This window comes from Candidozyma pseudohaemuli, assembly GCF_003013735.1.
Source record: "Candidozyma pseudohaemuli strain B12108 chromosome Unknown scaffold00018, whole genome shotgun sequence".
Classification (NCBI taxonomy): Eukaryota; Fungi; Ascomycota; class Pichiomycetes; order Serinales; family Metschnikowiaceae; genus Candidozyma; species Candidozyma pseudohaemuli.
Window position 1 is genome coordinate 157929 of NW_020194452.1, and position 21775 is coordinate 179703.

General features: G+C 49.0%; 7 protein-coding genes across 7 annotated transcripts; 6 read left to right on the forward strand and 1 right to left on the reverse strand.

Moving 5' to 3' along the window:
- Positions 1-94: 94 nt before the first annotated feature.
- On the reverse strand, positions 95-1594 carry HGT20 (Hgt20p; the record flags this gene model as incomplete). Its single annotated transcript, XM_024860159.1, has 1 exon — positions 95-1594. The coding sequence occupies one exon, from the start codon at positions 1592-1594 to the stop codon at positions 95-97; it is 1500 nt and encodes a 499-aa protein (XP_024711716.1).
- A 1349-nt stretch (positions 1595-2943) lies between these two features.
- C7M61_004845 (uncharacterized protein) lies at positions 2944-5145 on the forward strand (the record flags this gene model as incomplete). Its single annotated transcript, XM_024860160.1, has 1 exon — positions 2944-5145. One exon carries the CDS (start codon positions 2944-2946, stop codon positions 5143-5145), a length of 2202 nt encoding a protein of 733 aa, XP_024711717.1.
- A 1478-nt stretch (positions 5146-6623) lies between these two features.
- On the forward strand, positions 6624-7895 carry RNR21 (ribonucleotide-diphosphate reductase subunit; the record flags this gene model as incomplete). The annotated part of the gene is made up of 1 exon (XM_024860161.1): positions 6624-7895. One exon carries the CDS (start codon positions 6624-6626, stop codon positions 7893-7895), a length of 1272 nt encoding a protein of 423 aa, XP_024711718.1.
- A 398-nt stretch (positions 7896-8293) lies between these two features.
- On the forward strand, positions 8294-9229 carry C7M61_004847 (ribosome biogenesis protein TSR3; the record flags this gene model as incomplete). Its single annotated transcript, XM_024860162.1, has 1 exon — positions 8294-9229. One exon carries the CDS (start codon positions 8294-8296, stop codon positions 9227-9229), a length of 936 nt encoding a protein of 311 aa, XP_024711719.1.
- Positions 9230-10332: 1103 nt separating this feature from the next.
- HYU1 (5-oxoprolinase) lies at positions 10333-14241 on the forward strand (the record flags this gene model as incomplete). Its single annotated transcript, XM_024860163.1, has 1 exon — positions 10333-14241. The coding sequence occupies one exon, from the start codon at positions 10333-10335 to the stop codon at positions 14239-14241; it is 3909 nt and encodes a 1302-aa protein (XP_024711720.1).
- Positions 14242-14328: 87 nt separating this feature from the next.
- On the forward strand, positions 14329-19090 carry C7M61_004849 (uncharacterized protein; the record flags this gene model as incomplete). The annotated part of the gene is made up of 2 exons (XM_024860164.1): positions 14329-17786; positions 18040-19090. 2 exons carry the CDS (start codon positions 14329-14331, stop codon positions 19088-19090), a joined length of 4509 nt encoding a protein of 1502 aa, XP_024711721.1.
- Positions 19091-19263: 173 nt separating this feature from the next.
- Positions 19264-21690, forward strand: KIP3 (tubulin-dependent ATPase; the record flags this gene model as incomplete). Its single annotated transcript, XM_024860165.1, has 1 exon — positions 19264-21690. The coding sequence occupies one exon, from the start codon at positions 19264-19266 to the stop codon at positions 21688-21690; it is 2427 nt and encodes an 808-aa protein (XP_024711722.1).
- Between the last annotated feature and the right edge of the window lie 85 nt (positions 21691-21775).

Genomic DNA, 21775 nt, shown 5'->3' on the forward strand with positions numbered 1-21775 from the left:
CGGTATGCACCGAAGCAAGGGAATGATAGGCCAGCGCATTGTAGTGCAGGCATGGGGACGTGGGGCTGAGTCTTGGCTGCGAATCTCGCAAAGGTTATTTCCAAATGTCCTGGTAATTTAGACGGCCCTGGGTTTCGGGAACAAAGAAAATGACGGTTATGACGTAGACGGCGCAGATGACGGAGAACACGAAAAAGTCGTAGTCTTTAAGTCCCATTTGGAGCTGGGGGAAACCGTATGCCACCACGACATTGGCAGCCCAATTGAGCATGGTTCCAAATGACTGGGCCACTCCGACGGTTTCGTGGCTCAGAAGCTCGCTTACCATCAAATTGGGTATCTGCCCTAGGCCTATAGAGAATCCCGTGACAAAGATAAAGCAAGAAACGGCCGCAATGGCTCCGTGACCGGTCAACATGGAGGACGAGATCAGCGCTGCCGCTACGCCCATTATGGCAAGAGAGGCCACGAGCAAGGACTTCCTGCCGAATTTGTCGATAAAGGGCAGCACCGCAAGCATGGCTACAACGTTGCAGAGCGCTAGGCTCAGCATGATATAGAGCACGTTGGTGCCTTGTGGAACGACATTTTCAAGAATCAGCACGCCGTAGAAATTGATGGCATTCATGCTGCAAAGCTGCTGAGCCGTCATGATAAGGCCCACCGCAACCACCTCTTTGTGGTACAGCGTGCTGCACATGTACTGTAGCATGGAAACAGAACTGGGGTCGATGGAGCCTCTGCGGGACTTGGACGGCGTCAATGGCGTGAACGTGCTTGGAGTCTCTTCCTCTATAAGCGGCAGCTCCTCGCATACGCCTACTTTGGGGCGATTTCTCATTTCTCTCCAGTGCTGGATTTCGTGGTTCACCAGCAGCGGCTCGGACCGGAGCGTGTAGAGGGTTTGCATTGCTTTTGAGTATTCTCCTCGATGAGTAATCATCCATTTGGGCAGCTCCACAATGGTGAAGAGGAGGACAAGCTGGGCCAATGCAAGAAACGCTCCAAATGCAAAAATCCACCGCCATTGGTCTACATTGCCCCACGGGAGGGCGGTTAGAAAAGCGATCAAAATGCCAAGGGCTACGCCAAACTGCAACAAGGAGCCCATGAGGCCACGGTGGTTGAGCGGAGCGAGTTCGTTGACCATGATAGGTGCAACCACAATTGACACGCCCAGGGCCATTCCGGTGAGGGCCCTTCCGGCCAAAAACACCCATTTCGTGTTTGCTAGGCAAAGAAGCATTGACCCAAGCAAAAACACGGCAGAACACGCTTTCTGGATGCGTTTACGGCCTGCAATCGACGAGACAAAAGGAGACCCCGCCGCCAACGACGAGACCAAGCCGCCGAGCGTGAACATCGTGCTCATGAGGGCAATATCGTTGGCGTCCATGGGAATGCAGCTTTGGCGGCCCCAGGAGCCCCAGAAGGTCTCGGTGGCATACTCGTCTCTGGAGCATGCGATGATCTTGGATGGGGCGTTTGTCACGGCCAAATGGAAGCCGAACTGGATGGTGCTGAAGGAGTTGATGGAGGTGGCCCAGGCGAGCGCTGGCGTGACCCTGTGGGCCTGGTAGAGCGGGTGGGCCATGTATGGAAAGAGGTGTTTATTCGATTTGACGTTTTACCGTTGGACTGCACCGACAGATAAGATAAGAGATGAGAGCGTTGATAGTCCATGCAACTACGCGGCGGTGAAAAATAATCCCCGATCGGTGCAAGAAAAGCAGGAACAGCAGGATACGATTCAGGATCATCCGCTCAAACTTTCAAACCGTGAATGTCAACATTTCGCCATTTAGGCTCGGGTGGACCGCGGTCTCCAGATCTTCGGCGCATAGAACAACAAACACCAAGAAGTGTCGTGCGGTTGCTAGCGATGTTTGCTTGCTAGCAAGCGTTTTGGCGAGCAGCATGATCGAACAATCTAACGTAGATGATGCAGGCGGAGCTGCCGCTACCCCAGGGCACAAGGCTCGCTCTGGGGAAAAAAAATAGCGTTATTCATATAAATTGACACAGGAGGTGTCCCCAAGGGTCTGGTCTATTTTCAGACACTTCAGGGTGAAGCGGCCCCACAGAAGCCGCAGTGTGAAGAAACAAGAGGTGGAATTTTTCACTTTCGCAGCCAGTCAAACATCGCAGCGTTCGAGCGAGATCTGGCTTAGCCAGGGGGTGGCATACGTAGAGGCTTTCGAGGCGGTGTTGCTTGAAAAAAGCTAGAATCGCCAGCTTGTGATGAAACCTACACGAGGCTATGAAGGCCGGTTTTCGGATCTTTCGATCTCGAGGCTGTGGGTGCTCGTTTACGTCCCACGGGCCTTGGCAGAGTCCCCAGGGTACCAGGATCCCTGACCCCAGAGTTTTCCAAGACTTTTTCTTGTACTGGTCCGGCACTGGTTTTATAGGGGAAGCGGCTCCACTTTCTTTCTTGGGCAGCCGTTCATTGTTGCACCCTGGTCAGCTACTCTCGTTCTTTTTTTTTTTTCTTCTTCATGGTAAGTTTGTTGGTTACTCCTCCGTCTGTTGCTCGTATGGCCCCACGCTTGCGGGTCGCGACCTCCATAGTACCGCCGAGCCCCTCCGGAAACCCACCAATAAATAAGCTCTATTTTCAGATCTCCCGCCAAAACCGGCCCTGCGATTCCGGAAAAAACTCTCAATTCCCTCTATCCTTCTCCCGCCGTGGACCCCTCCACCTTCTGGCGATCGCTGGCGCTGTGGATTTACTGCCGACCTGCACACAGTCACAGCCCTGCCCTCAGGAAAGCCCCGATTGATTGTGGCCCGGCCCAATACGTACAGCGCGGTGTCGTCATCTCCATTCCATCGCATCTTGCTCCTGGTACTTCTTTGCCCTTTCCTCCTCCTTTCTTATCTGGCTTCTTCTCCGGGTTTTCTGGCCTTTTTCTTCTGTGAACCTGCCTCCACAATCTTGCCATGTTCCTCTTCAAAAAGAAGGACAATCGGAAAGCCGACATCCCTACCAAGGGTTCCGCCAAACCCATTCCTCCTCCAAAAGCAAAATCCCACTCGGACCCCCAGGATATCCCAAAAACCGGAAGAGACTTCCTCAAGGAGAGCCAAAACAAAGATCTCCCTCGAGAGCCCCGCTCTCCCAGAGACCCGGCTTCTCCATTGAGACCTCCTCGTCTTAACACAACCCACATCAACAGCCTGGCAGGGTCCACGCCACCAGGAAATGGGAACAACCCGCTTTCCGCTCCTTCCTCCCCAATTAGTCGACGCCTGGGCTCCGAAAGGCTCGCTCCCGCCTCCTACTTGAGACACTCGAGAGTGCTTTCCATGTCCAGCAACACCAACCTGGCTCTCGATGCCGACCTGCTCCGGCCTCTGAGATCGCTCCGCCGTCGTATGAAGACCATTCTGAGCGACCTTCCTCCCGAATTGCTGCCTGTAGTCAATTTGATCAACGCACAGCGCTTGCGTACATACATTAGCGGTTCCTTGTGGCTTAAAGACCAGGGCTCTTCTGATTGGCAGCCTGCCGAGGCCACCTTGACCGGAGCCGAATTGGCCTTGTACATTGACGGCTCCCACAACCCACGCTACATCAACATCCAGGATTGCAGCGTTTTGGTGGGCAACAACGTCGACTCATACTCCTACGATTTGACCATCTTGCAGGACTTTGACAACCACCAGAAGGTGCTCCGCTTCGACGTCCAGCAGGATCTCCTCAATTGGCTTGCTGCTTTGCACTTGGCCAAATATGAGCAAACCTCCTTGAACGAGGCTTTCACCGCAGTGATGCTCTCAATCAAGGGTCCAGAGCTCCTGGACATCTTCACGCTTTTGGCCCACAAAAAGCGTTTTGCCCGTTTTGAATGGTGCAACTTGCGTTTGCCCCAGGTTTCCTCAAAGTGGATCAAGACGTACATGGCCATCATCCCCGGCGACGGCAAGAAAAAGGGCCGGGTGGAAATATACACAAACGACAAAATCAACAAAAAATCGTTGATCATGTACGTCAACGATGCCGACGCCGTCTACAACGTCTACCCAGAGGACCACCGCATGATCGACAGCAACGGAATCATGAAATTGGAGGGCCAAGTGTTTGTCAACAAGGACTACGAGCACTTGTTCTCTGGAGCTTCTTTGTCTGGTGCAAACACCCCAGTTGGATCTAAACTTGGTTCAAGAACGGGTTCTAACACATCGCTCAGCTCCCTTGCAGCGCCAGCCCCTGTGCAGCTGGGCAATCGTTCCAGAAGTACTTCGGTGAACTCCTCTCACTCCTTTTTCATGAACTCACCCACACCCATCAAAACTAACAAGGAGCAGCTTACCCCAGGCTCGCCTCCTCGCAACACTTCTTCTCATTTCTACAAGAAGCAGAGTGTGAACAAGTTCGTCTGCACGAACTACATCTACTTGATGCCCATTCCACACCCGGGTGTGTCTGCAATCGAGATCATGATCAGAAACTTTGTGCACATCATTGATGCATTCAAGTTGTACGGTCGTCCAAGCCACTTAAACAGCGATAAGAGAAACACCATCTCCATGCTTTTCGGCTTGCCATCATTACCACACTACGGGTACTTGGCCACCGAGGATGCCTTTGATCTTGTCGAGGCCAATTTCGATACCGCCCGAATCCAGAACTGGACCGATTTGGAATGGCGCAATTGTCTTAAGGAGTACTTGCTGTGCAAGCAGGCCGACGGGCCCTACAAGGGGTTCGGCAATATCGCCGATCTTTACGATTCCATGGAAGGCGAGCTGCCTACCAGTGAGATCGACTCCCAGTTTGGTGGTATGTTGTCGCCCAAAATCACTTTCCCCCATGGTGCCTCCCGTGTTGCCAGTCCACCACCTGTCAACTCGCGTCTCTCTCAAAGCTTCCTGAACGACCAGTTTGGTGGTGAGATTGGCCATTTACTGTTGAACGACACCCAGAATCAAAATAGCGGCATTGCACCTGCGCTTAAGCTCAACGATAACAAGTTTTTGGGCGGGCCTTTCGAATACAAAGATGGAGACCCAAACCCCCGGTCCCAGGACGAGATGCTTCGGTCGCTTGAGCCCATTGTGGATTTGCCCACGCCGATGGACGACAAGCATGCGGTGAGCAACTACTTTGGCGGGAAGGATGGCAAACTCGTGAGTTCATGAGCGCCAGGAGTTAATAGTTTCATTTCTTTGGTAAGTCATAGATTTTTGTTGTGTGGCGGTTGGTGTAGACATTTATGATGTAAGGTTTCATCGAATTGGAGAGTGGTTTACATTCTGACGATACTGTCGACGAAATCTTGAAATTTTCTGGAAAACGGAGGATACCGAAAAATGTGAAATATGGCGCCAGTTCTTCAAATTTGCAATTCTTAAAAATAAAGAACGTTCAATCTGGGGTAACTGACATGGACTCGTCTATTAAGCCCACTGTGAGACACTCAACCCGACCATCCCAGATCCACGATCCACTTTCAATCGTCAAAACATCCCGTCTACAAAAATCACAATCCACGATCCGATCCACGATCCGATCCACGATCCCAGCAACATCTTATTTCTTTTTCTTCCGTTTCTCTTAGTCACAATCGTTCCCATTGTACCTGGTCGCATCGGCCGTCAGCTGATGGATCCGATAACCGTATCCGCAAACCCACCACAATGGACCGATACAAAACGTGGAGATCACAATGTACATATTGCCGAATCCTGAACAAACGCCAAATTATGCCCGAACAATTTCACATCCTGAATATTTTCAATCCTGAATAAACCCCAGATCTTGACAATTTATTCCTGGACATCGTACACACACACTGGAGGCCTGCTTGTCTCCTGCCAGGCGGAATGAACATCACACAATGACCAATGTCCGTGGCATGACGAATGGGGCAATGTATCATATGGAAACTTCGCCTCAACACAAAAGAAACCTCGATTGGATTAGCTTTTGGTCAGTCAATTCTAGATATCGTTCGATGACTAACCAGTAAGAATACACCTACAAAATGCAAACATTACTAAATGCATTTAGTCAAGTCACAGTCATTTGCGGCTCTAAACCTTCCTCAGTAAAATGTCTCTTATTCGGACATGCGCCTGCCATTTGCAGCCAAACGAAATCACACCCCTCCTGGGAAAAAACCATGTTTTCTTCTTTTGCAGCCACTCGCAAGCCCCACCGATTTCCGTTATCCTCTCAGAAATCAAACCGAAGACGGCGCCGCAAGCTCCTAACAGACGTGGACCGTGTTGTTTACAGATTGTCCTGTGGTACGTGTAGCGCGAGGCACTCAGGGTTCCTACCTGGGACTGGAGATAAACATTGGTGCGAGCCAGCCCCCAGGAGGGCTTGCGAAAACACCGAGATTTCTCACGCCACAGAGGGTCCCCAAAGCTGAAATTACACCAAAATGATCAGAAAAGCAGAGGCTTTAAAATGAACGAAAGATCATCACGTAAATCGCCTGAACACTGGGAAATTTCATAAAGGGGGACGCGTGGCGCGTGGGTGCGCGCATCACGTGTATGGTCTTGTTTGCTTCACATCTCAAAACATGCCCGCATCGGAACACCAAAAAGTATTTAAGTGCGCCGTTTCCTCCCGTTTTCTTCAGCATCCATCTCACATTCTTCACAACATGTCCATCCAGCAAACACCTACCAACGGCTTGACCGGCAAGATCTCCTCCCTCGACATGACCAACGCTAAGGGCTCCTCCTTGACCGACAAGTTGGCTGCTGAGGCTGCCCAGAAGGACGGCACTGGTGCCACCGACTCTTTGGCCGGTAAGCCCATCAACAGATCCCTTGAGGTTGACGAGACCGCCGTCGCCAAGGTCGCTAAGGAAATCGAGGAGGCCACCAAGGAGCACCAGGAGTTCTTGGCCTCCCACAAGGTCCAGCGTCACAAGTTGAAGGAGCAGGAGGCCGACGAGCCTTTGTTGATCGAGAACAAGCGTCGTTTCGTTTTGTTCCCTATCAAGTACCACGAGGTCTGGCAGATGTACAAGAAGGCCGAGGCTTCCTTCTGGACCGCCGAGGAAATCGACTTGTCTAAGGACATGGGTGACTGGAACAAAATGAACGACAACGAGCGTTTCTTCATCTCCCGTGTGCTTGCCTTCTTCGCCGCTTCCGACGGTATTGTCAACGAGAACTTGGTTGAGAACTTCTCCGCCGAGGTCCAGATCCCTGAGGCCAAGTGCTTCTACGGTTTCCAGATCATGATGGAGAACATCCACTCCGAGACCTACTCTTTGTTGATCGACACCTACATCAAGGACCCTAAGGAGGCTGACTTCTTGTTCAACGCCATCGAGAACATCCCATGTATCAAGAAGAAGGCCGACTGGGCCCTCAGATGGATCGCCGACGACAACGCCTTGTTCGCCGAGAGATTGGTTGCCTTCGCCGCCGTCGAGGGTATTTTCTTCAGTGGCTCTTTCGCTTCTATCTTCTGGTTGAAGAAGAGAGGCTTGATGCCAGGTCTTACCTTCTCCAACGAGTTGATCTGCCGTGACGAAGGTTTGCACACTGACTTTGCCTGCTTGTTGTTCTCCCACTTGCAGAACAGACCTGACGCCAGTATTGTCGAGAAGATTATCACCGAGGCCGTCGTTATTGAGAAGGAGTTCTTCACCGACGCCTTGCCAGTTTCCTTGTTGGGTATGAACGCCAACTTGATGTGCCAGTACGTTGAGTTCGTCGCCGACAGATTGCTCGTTGCCTTGGGCAACAAGAAGGTCTACAACGTTACCAACCCATTCGACTTCATGGAGAACATCTCCTTGGCCGGTAAGACCAACTTCTTCGAGAAGAGAGTCTCTGACTACCAGAAGGCCGGTGTCATGGCTAAGAGCAATGACAACAGCAGCAACAGCAAGACCTTCACCTTTGACGAGGACTTCTAAGTCTCGACGCTTCTCACACTTTTACGAATTATTAATTAAAAAACTGCATGGGTTCGGTTTGCTTTTTGCTGTTAGCTTTGTTTTTTTACGGTTCACTAGCGCCTAAATGGTCGCTGTTTCATTTCTAATATATCACGTCTACGATTGGAGTTGTAGTTTACCTTTTAGTAACATTGATCGGAATCTTCAAGACTGTTGCGCACGATAATTCCTACTATCCAAGGACATGTAACGGTCCAATACTCAAAGACATGAATACTTATGAGCTTCATTGAATCAAAAGAATTAAGCGTCTCTTAAATAAAAATTTTTCGTTCCTTTTAGGTGTCCCCAGGTGATACTTTGACAGACGTTATCGGTCCTGCCTGTTAGCCTCATCATCACCACTACTACTCTTCATGGGAAAAGGGAAGAACAAACAAGCCGAGGACCGTTCATCCAAAAGCCGTACCTCTAATGGGCATAAATCAAAGCAACATCATGTTAGAAGAGGACGTCAAGAAGAAGGCAGTCAAAAAACCGCTGCTGATGCAAAGTTCCCAGTGAAGCTAGCCATGTGGGACTTTGACCACTGTGATCCTAAAAGATGCTCTGGCAAAAAACTAGAAAGACTAGGCTACATCAGAAACATGAGAGTGGGGCAGAAGTTTCAAGGTGTTGTTGTCTCGCCAAACGGTAAAGGTGTGGTGTGTCCAGACGACAAGGAGATAGTTGAAAGCTTCGGAGCAGCTGTTGTGGAGTGTTCATGGGCTAGACTAGATGAGGTGCCGTTCAACAAAATAGGTGGCAAACACGAGAGACTTCTACCTTACTTGGTTGCAGCCAATACGGTGAATTATGGTAGACCATGGAAGCTCAACTGTGTGGAAGCACTTGCAGCTTGTTTTGCTATAGTGGGCCATATCGACTGGGCCGAGGAGCTTTTGCAAAACTTCTCCTGGGGTCTAACGTTTTTGGACATTAACAAGGAGTTGATTGAAGTGTACCAGCAGTGCACAGACTCTGCTTCTGTTGAAGAGGCTCAAGAGCAGTGGATGGCCAAGTTGGAGGAGGAAGTGAAGCAGAGAAAGGAGCAGAGTGCCACGGGTGATGTGTGGATGATGGGCAATGTCAACCGTCAGGGTGAAAGTGATGAGGAGACTGAGAGTGAGGTGGACAGTCTTGGGAAGGAGAAGAAGGTAGACGCCTTTGGCAACTTTGTGGACGAGAGCGAGAGCGAGAGTGAGGAAGAGGAGGTGGAGTACGATAAGCTCGGAAACGTTATTGAGAAGGGGTCAGGGTCAGGAGTTGACGAGGCTACCGGAGCCATGAAAGCATTGGAACTCGATGCTTAGACGTTTCAGCCACATTGCAGCCACACGGCACGCCGTTAGATTGTACCAACGCGGTACATTTCAAACTGTCATGGACTTCCCTAGCACGAGCCTTTTGACACTCCATTGCATCAATGCTCATACCGAAACGGACCAGCACCGCGTCAGAGCACTCAAACCACTCAAACCACTCAAAGTCATCTCTCTCGACAAGAACCACCACTGTTGACACAAAGACTTCACCCGCTAGGGCTCTTGACCAGTTCCTCGCTGATGTCATTCCAGTGCTCTATGGCGTTTGCAGCCAAGGTTCCGGCACACTGCTGTGGGGTCGAGCCTCGCTTAGAGTTAGCCTTGTTGGGCCCCACCTTGTCCGAAGATGCCCCACAAGCCTTTGTCTATGGAAATCTTTGGACGTTGGGATAATGAGGAATTCCATGTCGAAAATATTCGAATCAATATTGGTGACAATAGCATGATGGTGTACCCAAGCACAACACCGTTGAATGAATAGACAGGGTCTTTTCCACGGAATCCTGAAAATCGCCAACAACCCACTGACGGCTTCCTACCCTAAATGCATTTACATCAAATCAGTGACTATCTCGAGATTTCCCTTTCCACTTCTTATCTATAAATTCTCGAGACTCGGCACGGCACTTGGTAAATACGATGGCTGCAAAAGTGCGATTCCGACGAGGTGGGGGTGGAGAACAATGGACCCGCCACTACCAAGACGGCGCATCTCCAATAGAGTTTTCCAAGCTTTGCAGGAGTATAATGGCCACAAAATATACCAAGCTTCGCCAGGTCTTTGTAAATTTCCCAGACTTCACCACTTTTATTCTTGGACCACTTTGTTTTTTTCAATTCCGCTCTGGCAGCGAAATGCGAGTACCACCGCCCGATAAATGCCACACAAAAAACCGGTGAAGCACAAAACCACCCCACTTGGCAGCGCTCGCCCGTTGTTCTCTTCGTCCTTGTATAAAAAGATCAACAGATCCTTCGGAAGCCCACGAATTCCTTCACTATTTCTCACGTGACTTTCTGTTCTGTTTCCCCGGATCTTATCAGTACCGAGACCTACTCCGAATTTTTCAGCACCGTCACTTTTTCACCTAATGGCTTACTCAGACCTCAAGGGCATCAAGATCGCCATCGATAGAGGCGGCACCTTCTGTGATGTCATTGCCAAAATCCCCGGCCAGGAAGACTACGTGTTCAAGCTCTTGTCTGTGGACCCACTTAATTACAAGGATGCACCCACTGAGGGAATCAGGAGAGTGCTTGAAAGAGCCCACGGAGTGACCATCTCGCCAACGGAGAAATTGACCATCGATTCAATCGATTCGATCAGAATGGGCACCACCGTGGCCACCAATGCCCTTTTGGAAAGAAAGGGTGCCTCTGTGGCTTTGGTTACCACCAAGGGTTTCAAGGATGTCTTGAAAATTGGCAACCAGACCAGACCGCATATCTTTGACTTGACTGCTCGCAAGCTCGGCCACTTGTACCTGGAAGCGTTGGAGATTGACGAAAGAGTCACCATGGAGCTGTTCACCGAGGGTGGAGGAGACAAGCTAGACTTTAATGTGGAGAATGATCCCGAGCTCAAAACTGCAGTTTCGGGAGACATTATCAGAGTGCTCAAGGAGCCCGATTATGGTGCTGTGGAGACTCAATTGCAGAAGCTTTGGAGCGAGGAGGGTGTCAAGACCTTGGCCTTGTGCTTGTTGCACTCGTACGCCTACCCTGAGCACGAGAGAAAGATTGCTGATATTGCAAAGAAAATCGGCTTCACTGTCTCTGTTTCCCACGAATTGCAGCCCATGATTGGTATGGTGAACAGATGTTCTTCTACGGTGGCAGACGCCTACTTGTCTCCTGTGATCAACCAGTACATCCAGAGTTTTGGTGAAGGCTTCGAAGGTGGTCTTGACTCTTTTGGCAACAAATTGCTCTTCATGCAGAGTAACGGTGGTTTGTGTCCGTGGTACAAGTTCACCGGTCTCAAGGCCATTTTGCTGGGTCCAGCTGGTGGCATGGTGGGTTACGGTGAAACCTGCTACGATAACAAGAAGGATGTTGCAGTTTTGGGTTTCGACGCTGGCGGTACCTCCACCGATGTCTCACGTTACGCTGGTTCCCTTGAGCACATCTACGAAACCGTCGTCAACCAAGTGCAGTTGCAAACTCCCCAATTGGACATTTCCACTGTCGCTGCAGGCGGTGGATCGATGCTTTTTTGGAGAAACGGAATGTTTGTTGTTGGCCCTGAGTCGGCTGGTTCTGACCCTGGCCCTGCTTGCTACCGTAAAGGCGGTCCATTGACTGTCACCGACGCAAACTTGTTTTTGGGCAGATTGTTGCCTGACTACTTCCCCAAGATTTTCGGCAAAAACCAAGACGAGCCTTTGGACGTTGAGATCACCAGAACTAAGTTTTTGGAACTCACTGAACAGATTAATAGCGAAGGTTCTTCGTACACTGCCGAGGAAGTGGCTTCTGGATTCTTGAAGGTGGCTGTTGAGGCCATGGCCAGACCAATCAGAAACTTGACTGAAGCCAAGGGTTTCAATGTTTCTGACCATAATCTTGCTTCTTTCGGCGGTTCTGGTGGCCAATTCTCTGTCGGTTTGGCCAAGAACTTGGGCATCAACCAGGTGGCTATCCACAAGTACTCCTCGTTGCTTTCTGCTTACGGAATTTACGTTGCTGATATTGTCATTGAGCAGCAGTCGCCAGCATCTTTCTCGTACAACAAGACGAATTTGCCTAAGATCGACGAGAAGGTGAAGCAACTTACAGATGCTGCTTACAAGGAATACGAGCTGCAGGGACACACAGGCTTCGACACCAAGGTTGAGGTCTTTTTGAATATGAGATATGTTGGATCTGATACCCACTTGCTTATCTTGAACGACGGTGCCAACGATGCTGATGAGAAATTCATCGACAGACACAGAAAGGAGTTTGGCTTCTCCTTGGACAGAAAGGTAATCGTGGACGACATCCAGGTTTTGTTGATTGTCCAGTCCAAGGACAAGCTGTCGAGCAACCCATACGAAGAATACAGAGCCGTTGCTGACCCTGAAGTTGCAGCTGCCTCTAGTGTGGTTAAGAAGCTCTACTTTGAGGACTCTGGCTGGCAGGATGCTAACGTCTATGAGCTTCACCAATTGAAGCCTGGAATGATCGTGAATGCCCCTGCGGTTATCATTGACAGCACCCAGACCATTATCGTGGAACCTGGCTCGAAGGCTGCTATTTTGAAGGAGCACATTCTTCTTCTCGTTGAGCAGGAGCACAGAGTCGAGGTCTCCAAGGATGAAATCGACCCTATTCAGTTATCTGTTTTCGGGCACAGATTCATGTCCATTGCCGAACAGATGGGCAGAACTTTGCAGCAAACCGCCATTTCCACCAACATCAAGGAGAGATTGGACTTTTCCTGTGCTCTTTTCGATAAAGAGGGTGACTTGGTGGCCAACGCTCCCCACGTTCCCATCCATTTAGGAGCCATGTCTTTTGCTGTCAAGGCTCAAAAGGAAATGTGGGAGGGCAAGCTTGAACAAGGCGATGTGCTTGTCACCAACCACCCATGTGCTGGTGGATCGCATCTTCCAGATATCACTGTGATTACTCCAGTGATCAACGACCAAGGTGAGACGCTTTTCTGGACTGCTTCTCGTGGTCACCACGCCGATATCGGTTCTATCGCTGCTGGATCCATGCCTCCTAACTCGAAGTCTATCTACGACGAGGGCGCTTCCATCATCACACACAAGTTGTGTTCTAAGGGCAAGTTTGACGAGGCTGGTATTACCAGACTTTTGCTTGACGAGCCTGCCAAGCACCCAGGTGGATCGGGAACGAGAACCTTGAACGACAACATTTCTGACTTGAAGGCCCAGGTCTCAGCCAACTTCAAGGGTATCACTTTGCTCAACCGTTTGGTGGATGAGTACACATACCCAGTGATCAGTTTGTACATGGGCGGGATCCAGCAAACTGCTGAGCTTGCCGTCAGAAATCTCCTCAAGACAGCCTACCAAAAATTCGATGGCCACCATTTGCAGGCCAAGGACTACTTGGACGATGGTACTCCTATTGCGGTTGAGATTGCCATTGACCCTGAGACGGGAGATGCCACTTTTGACTTTAGAGAAACCGGTGACGAGATGTACGGCAACTTGAACGCTCCAAAGGCCATTTTGTACTCTGCTGTGCTTTATGTTTTGCGTTCGTTGATCAGCTCCGACATTCCATTGAACAACGGATGTCTCCAGCCAATCAAGTTTTTGACCAGAGCCAGCTCTGTGGTGGATCCTTCGTACGAGGCTGCTGTCGTTGGTGGAAATGTCGAAACCACCCAGAGAATCGTGGATGTCATGTTGAAGGCTTTCGAAGCTGCTGCTGCTTCTCAGGGTACATGTAACAATTTCACCTTTGGTATCAACGACAAGGAGAGAGGAATTTCTTTCGGATACTACGAGACGATCTGTGGTGGTGCTGGTGCTGGAGCCACTTGGGACGGTCAAAGTGCTGTTCAGTGTCACACCACCAATACCAGAATCACCGACACCGAGCTTTTCGAGAAACGGTACCCTGTTATCGTTCACGAGTACAGCATCAGAGAAGGTTCGGGAGGACAGGGTGCCCACAAGGGAGGTGACGGTGTGATCAGAGACATCGAGTTCACCTACGACAACTTGGAGGTTTCCTGTTTGATGGAGCGTCGTTCCTTGGCTCCATTTGGCCTCTTGGGCGGAAAATCCGGTCTCAGAGGTAAGAACATTTTGATCAGAAAACTGCTGAACGGTAGAAGCGTCTATCTTGGCGGCAAGACCACCGTCAAGGTCAAGAAGGGCGACCATGTCATCATCATGACACCAGGAGGAGGCGGATTTGGGCTGCCTGCCAACGGCGTGGCCAAAAAGAGAAAAGTGGATTTTGCAGTGAAAAGCACTACGCCAAGTATCCTTACCGGTTCTGCAGGTATTCGTCAGCAGACTCAGGAAACAAACTAAGTAGTGTGTCTAGTATATAGTGGTAAGTGGACCCCAGATTATCAACTTCGCACCCATAGAGTGCAACGTAACTTTCCAGCACTAACCATGAGCGGGAGGCAGAAGCACCTACCGCTTCTATATAACCCGCTTCTCAATGCTATATTTAACAATCCCCACCACGCCAAGGCGGCAATTCGCTCCACCATCAACGAACTCAGCCTCAGCCATAATGACTACACGATCTTGGTTCCTCCAGGACACATTCTACGCAATTGCACCGAGCCTCTGGGGCTGAAGCTCGAGGAATTGTGCTACGACAGCGATGCGTTTCTCAAATCCCATATCCTCAAGACGCTGGCACCGTTCTCGACCACCATGGCACCTGTGACCAAGATACAGCTGATCATCTACAATACCATGAACGGGAGACAAGTGTTGGTCAAGAACGGCATGGTGTTCACCGGCAAGGGGTTCAAGAGAAGCATAAAAGCGGAGGTCCTCAGCACGGACTATTTCGTCACTTTCTGTGACTACTTCCCCAAGGGTAGCAAGGTGATGCTCTTGTACATCAGCGACTCGCTATTTGGCCATCTGGGCGAGGAATCGAAGGAGCTTCCGCCTGAGCCAGAGCTTAGGGAAAGACCCAGAAGCCACCGCTCTGTCACGTTTGAGGAGCTTCTACGAAACTTCCCGTTGCTTTCCAAAGCCATGTCTGACCAGTTTTATGTGCTCTTCCACCACAATAACCGGAAGTTTGAGAGGCTACGAGCAAGAACAGGGGTATCTTTAGAAGAGGTGAGGCTGTTATTTATGGCCATGGTCGAGGAGGCGTTTCTGATCGTGCAAAAGACTGTCAATGCCGAGTCTGCCGAGGGAGAACGTATCTCCAGGCTTTTGCATACCATCACCGTGCAAAATATGGATGTGGATTTGAATAATCTAGTTCACGAGTATGTCGAGCTCAACGTCTACGACAAGGTGTGGGTCCAGCTTGTGAACCAGTTCGAGAAGACCCAGGAAGAAGAAGATCCCTTGATGGTCCTTTCCTCAGCGGTCTACAACGATCTCTCCTGCCTTTCACTCAATCAACTTGATCTTCCCGTGGAAGAACCATGGTATTTGAATGTCCTCCATGCCCGAGTTGCTTCAGCCATAGCACAGTTCTCCAAGCTCAATGATCCGAGTGTGACGAACAGACGACAAAAGATTGATCTCATCGGAAACACAGTGGATATCTTGACTGAGGGCAAGGACGACTCAAATGCCAATCTAGTGGTGGACGCTGATACCCTTATAGGCCTCCTTATCATGGTGATAGTTCACCTGAAGGTTCCCAACTTGGAGGCTCATATCTACTACATTCGTCATTTCGGTATCGACTCACTTCAAAGTGGCAATGCATCTTCGGAAAAGCACAGTGTTGGCTACCTCAATTACATTCTCAGCAACATCGATGCTGTGATCTACCATTTATCGGGTAAAGGCTCTGAAGGTATCCCCTACGACCATTTCCAGGAAATGTCCCAAGCATCGTCGCAAAACTATGACCTCTGGTATGCGATTCAAAAAGAAGACCTTACTGGTTTACAACGCTTGCTTGATGATGTCGACGAACAATATTCCGGCAAGCAGCTTCCCAAAGACCATTTCCTCAAAAGTAGGAACATTCACGGCGAGAGCTGTTTCTGCTTTGCAATCCGAAGCAAGAATTTTGAAGTATTCAAGACTTTGATCGACAGAACCTTGGAGTGGTTTCTGGTGGAAGATCTCATTTTCGATAAGAACACAACTACCGATCAGACTTTGATGATGGTTGCCCTTGTCGAGGAGAATAGCGACGTCTCAAAGTATTTGCTATCTGTCATTCTTGCTGACACAACTGCAGAGGAACAGTGCCTATACTACAATCTCAAAGATAAAAGCGGAAGGACGTTGGGACATTATTTGGGCTACGATGTCACCATACTAGAGCAGGTCGGCCCACATGTGGACTGGTATACAAAAGACAACAATTCACACACACCACTCTTCAGTTTGTGCCGCCATTACGATCATCATGACTACAAAACACTAGTACAAAAAGCATTTGCATGTGTGTTCAAAAAATACCCAAAACCGTTGGCTCTTGACGAGCAGACTGATAAGTACGGTAACACGTTTTTGCATGTCCTTGCTCGAGGAATCACCGAAACAGGCATTCTCGAGACGGACAAGGCGTTGGTTGATGTCAACCATCTCAATGAAAAGCTTCTTTCACCGCTGGCGGTATACATTCGATACAGCAGAACAGAAAATCTTGCTTTGCTCATGAAGAACGATCTTTTCAACTTCTTCCAGGAAGACCAACGCAACTTTTACAATTTATTGGATTACTACAGCTTTTCGGCTGCGAAGGCTAGTAATGGTTCCAATAAGGCATTTGGTGAGGTGGAGCAGATTGTCATCGACAAGTATTTCGAAGTCAATTATTCAAAGCACAACGATATCCAACTTGGAGTTCTCAATGCCCGTTACGACGGATCAGCCAACGATTGGATTATCAACACTGTGATGGTGAAACCGGGAACCGAGAAACCGATCTCCACACAATATATCGCGATTGATAAGCTTCGCCAATTCACCAAACTTCAGAAAATGGCATTTCCACAAGGGTTCGGCTTAGATGTCAACACTTTTTGGATAAACCATCCAGCGAACAAGCTGACAATTCCATCATGTTCAAAGTACCGCTCAAACAGATTATTAGAGCTTCTTACCATGTACTTCCAGGCAATGAATTTCCACTCGGATACATCAAAGACTAAGTTTCGGGGCAATTTTGCAATGTGCTGTGCCGATAGCAAGACCCTGACTTTAGAAATGATGAAGGACATTAACAAGGCACAAGAGAACGCCAAGGTGAGAAACGGAGAAGTCAAGTTCTCCTCGCAGAAGATCCAGGAAATTGAAATCTTCCTCGACTACTCCCTGAGTGACTTGTTAGGATTTCATTTGGAAATGAGCAAGCTCAACCAGATCCTTACAGTGACATCGATGAAGCAAAGTGATCTAAGAAATGTCTCTGACATTTTGTTGCGGCAAATCAAATTGGGAAGTACAAAGCATCTTGATGTAAGAGAATTCAGGGCTCTTGATGCATCTTACCAGAAGCTACAATCGTATGCAAGCTGGCTTGAACTCTCAGTTAATGAACTTCTACAGAACTGCCGGAAATTGAAGGAGAAGCTCCAGCTATGGAAGGAAATCTATCATGGTATCAAGGAGCTTAACAATGAACTCCATCGCTTTGAGGACCAGGTCAAGGTCGCCCAGAATGGTGTTAGCGAAGAAGCGGAGAGTGAGAGTGCTACCCGGACCGTTTCCAGAAGGAGCACTACATCGTTAGATTCCGTTCCCTCGGAAACTCAAGAAGCTGGATCTTTCTTCAATTTCGGAATCATCGATAGCAAGAAATCAAAATACAAAAAGCTACTCATGACGAAGTCTGAGGAGGTGAAAAAAGTGATGAATCTCAATGCTGAGATCAAGATCGACCACGAGTTAATTGCAGCCGAGATCTCACAGTTTTTAAGTTTTCGCTCCGGTTTCTTCAGCCTCGGCATTAAACAATTCTGCAAGGCCCACTTGCTCCTGTTACGCAGCAGAAACCACGAGCTTGAAACACTCTTATGGAGTATCAGGCGGCAATAAGCCCTTTTGCACCCAATCTTCAAAGCGGACCCAGGAACATTCTGGAACACCCGTGCACCACACGCTGCAATGTTGGGGCAAGGTGCATAAAATACTAGACACGACAGATCTAATCATTAACACTAGCATGTCTGTTTCTCACAAGGATTTGGCGTTGGCCATTATACAATTTTTGGAATCAAGTGTTTCCAACAAGACTGTCTCCGAGGAGTACGCTGAGTCCATGGATGTGGCCATCGACTGTATCGCCGATGCCTTCGAGGTTGACAAGGCTGAAGCCTCTCTGGTTGCCTCCAAGTTCGGTGGATTGTCTTTGATCGATGCTGTAAACAACAAATCAGCTGGTTCTGCTTCCGTGAAGGAGGAGACCATCGAGGTTGACGCCGAAACCAAGGCTAAGGCTGATGCTGCTAAGGCTGAAGGTAACAAGGCCATGGCTTCCAAGGACTTCGACACCGCCATTGCCAAGTACACCGAGGCTATTGCTTTGGACCCTACCAACGTGGTGTACTTGTCCAACAGAGCTGCTGCCTACTCGTCGGTTTCTCAACACGACAATGCTGTCAAGGACGCCGAGGCCGCCGTCAAGTTGAACCCTGAGTTCTCCAAGGCCTACTCTAGATTGGGTTTGGCGCAGTACGCTTTGGGTAACGCCAAGGCCTCGATGGAAGCTTACAAGAAGGGTTTGGACGTCGAGGGTAGCACTCCTAGTGATGCCATGAAGAGAGGCTACGAGACGGCTAAGAAGAGAGTGGAGGCTGACTTGGGGAGCTCGATTGCCACCAGTGAGCCTGAGAACAGCGAAAGAAGCGAACCTTCTGGCTCTGGTAGTGGCGCCGGCGCTGGTGCCGGCGGAATGCCCGACTTCTCGTCGATGTTCGGCGGTGGAGGCGGTATGCCCAACTTGTCTGAAATGATGAACAACCCTCAGGTGATGGAGGCTGCTCAGAACTTGATGTCCAACCCTAATGCTCTCGAAGGCTTGATGAGCAACCCTGCCGTGCGCCTGATGGCCCAAAACATGGGTCTTGGAGGCGAGAACGGTGGAGGAATGCCTAACTTGTCCGAGATGATGAACAACCCCATGTTGCAGAACATGGCCCGTAACTTTATGGGTGGCCAGGGTGGCCAGGGCGGCAACCAAGGCAGTAACCAGGGCCTGGGCAGCAGCGAGTAAGCTGATACTAATAATTCAATCTCATACATGAACCATACATAGCGATACATAGTCCTGATAAACGCGTACCCTGTGACACCTACGTGCACTCCTTCTATTTACTCCATCGGTTTCTCCTACAACACATTCTTACCAACGCTGATCCAGCCCTTTTTTTTCCCAAAGAGCCTTAAATGACTACTGCTCGACAATCCTCCATTACGGTGGCGGTTCGAGTACGGCCGTTTACTCCTGCGGAGGCCAACAAACTCATACAAATACCAGGCAAGCCGCTTTTCATTGGAGATGGAGCACTTTCTGGAGCTCTGGAGAGTACAAATGCTGAAGAAACAGCAAAAGCCAACTTGATTCCACGTGGTATCAGGAAAATTGTTGATGTTGTCGACGACAAGATGCTCATTTTTGATCCTCCAGCAACAAACCCACTCACATCCATGCAACGAAATGCTTTTCCCAACGGCAACATGAGAGCACGAATAAGGGACTACCGGTTTGTTTTCGATAGTCTCTTTGATGAGAACTCACTGCAAGAGCAGATTTACGAGAGCACCACCAAACCTCTCTTGGACAGCATATTGGATGGCTACAACAGCACTGTTTTCGCTTATGGTGCTACAGGCTGTGGCAAGACTCACACTATCTCAGGATCTCCGTCGAATCCTGGCGTGATTTTCCTCACGATGAAGGAGTTGTACGAAAGAATCGACTCATTGGCCGATACGAGGGTCTTTGACGTAAGCATTTCATTTTTGGAGATCTACAACGAGACCATCAGAGACCTACTAGAGCCTGAAACCCCTTCAAAGAAACTTATTCTACGAGAAGACTGCAAAAAGCGCATTACAGTGTCAAACCTCCTGTCAAGACTGCCTGCCTCGGTGGATGAGGTCATGGATTTGATTGTTTTGGGCAACGAAAACAGAACACTGTCGCCTACAGAGGCCAATGCTGCTTCGCTGCGTTCACACGCGGTGCTTCAAATCAACGTCACTTCTCGGAGTCGTACAGCTTCCCTCGATCAGGAACACACGTTTGCTACCCTCTCGATTATTGATTTGGCTGGAAGTGAGCGGGCCGCTGCTACCAAAAACAGGGGAGCCCGTCTCAACGAGGGTGCCAATATTAACAAGTCGCTTTTGGCTTTGGGTAACTGTATCAACGCCTTGTGTGATCCACGTCGCAAAAACCATGTTCCATATCGTGATCTGAAGCTTACCAGACTATTGAAGTTCTCTCTAGGAGGTAACTGCAAGACTGTCATGATTGTTTGCGTATCACCTCTGTCCCAGCATTACGATGAGACTCTCAACACGCTCAAATATGCCAATCGTGCTAAGGAGATCAAAACAAAACTCATACGAAACCGTCAAAACTTGGACCGACACGTTGGCTCTTACCTCAAGATGATCACGGAACAGAAACAAGAGATCGAGGAACTTAGGGAAAGAGAATCGAAGGTTATTGAAAAGACAATAGCCAAGCACAGCAAAGTGGTCGACAATTGCATTTTTGAAGTCCTCAAAAGTATTGAGACACTCAAAACAAATATAAACAAACAGCATCAGGAGAAGTGGCGCAAGTGTTTTTCGCTTGCAAAACGCAAACTCCTTCTATTGCATCAGGAAGAGCTCCAAATCATGATACAGACCTTCAAAAAATTACGCATATCCGACAGAAGATACACCCCATTTCTTGAAAAGTCGAAGCATCTCCAAATACAAGCAGAACAGCTTCTACAAAAGATCGACGAGCAGATTATCAACCTAGAAAAGATCTATGATCTGCCATCTGAGTTGGACAACATCTACTCAAAGACGTATGAGTTTAATCTCAAGAAGTTTCAAGAAATGGAAGGTTGGTCGTCGCAACTCTCGGTTTTGTACGAAGGTATGGTGGTTACCGCCAAGGAGCATCTACAAAAAGATTTGTTAGTCAACTCATCTATATTATTCGACTATCTAGTGGGCGAATTAAGTGACTTCAACTTCTCGGCACACGGTATATGTGAACTTGTGGGAACATATCTTGTCCACTGTGAGGAGTCAACTATGGATCAAATGGTTGCGGCCATTACCAACATCACCAACATCATTGAAGCATACAACAACTCAGATTATGATATGGCAATTGAGAAAGCTACCTCGAGATTTATTCAGATGAAGGTGCAGAGGGAAGAACACGCTGAAGCGGTGCGTTCAATGAACGGGGCGCCAAATTTGCAGCCAAGAGATAAGAGAACGTCAACTTCGCCCTTACGTCTGTCACCTCCGAGAGCACGTAAGAGACCATCCAAAAACTATAACGATGGAGAAGCTGATATAAGTATGGACGATTCTTTTGTTAATCGGAGCGCAATGGAGGAAGACTCCTCTCCACCAGCTAGGAGTCTAAATGAGCATTCTGTTCTTGATGAGATAGACTTCAATCCTACAAACGAGTCACCAACAGCTCCAAAGACACAGAATATCCGGTCTCTCAACAGCGACGATGTCTCACTTCGAGCGCCATTGCTCAACAAGGAAGCAAGTACTAAAGTCGTTAGAAAAGAGATGATTCCTTTGACGAGCGAAGATCTTCTGAGGGACGCAAACGTTCACTAGCCGCCAGTCGCATAATCTACATCTATTGCATATTTCGTCATGCCTTGCATTGCAAGGACAATTCATTTATTTTATACTGTCGTAA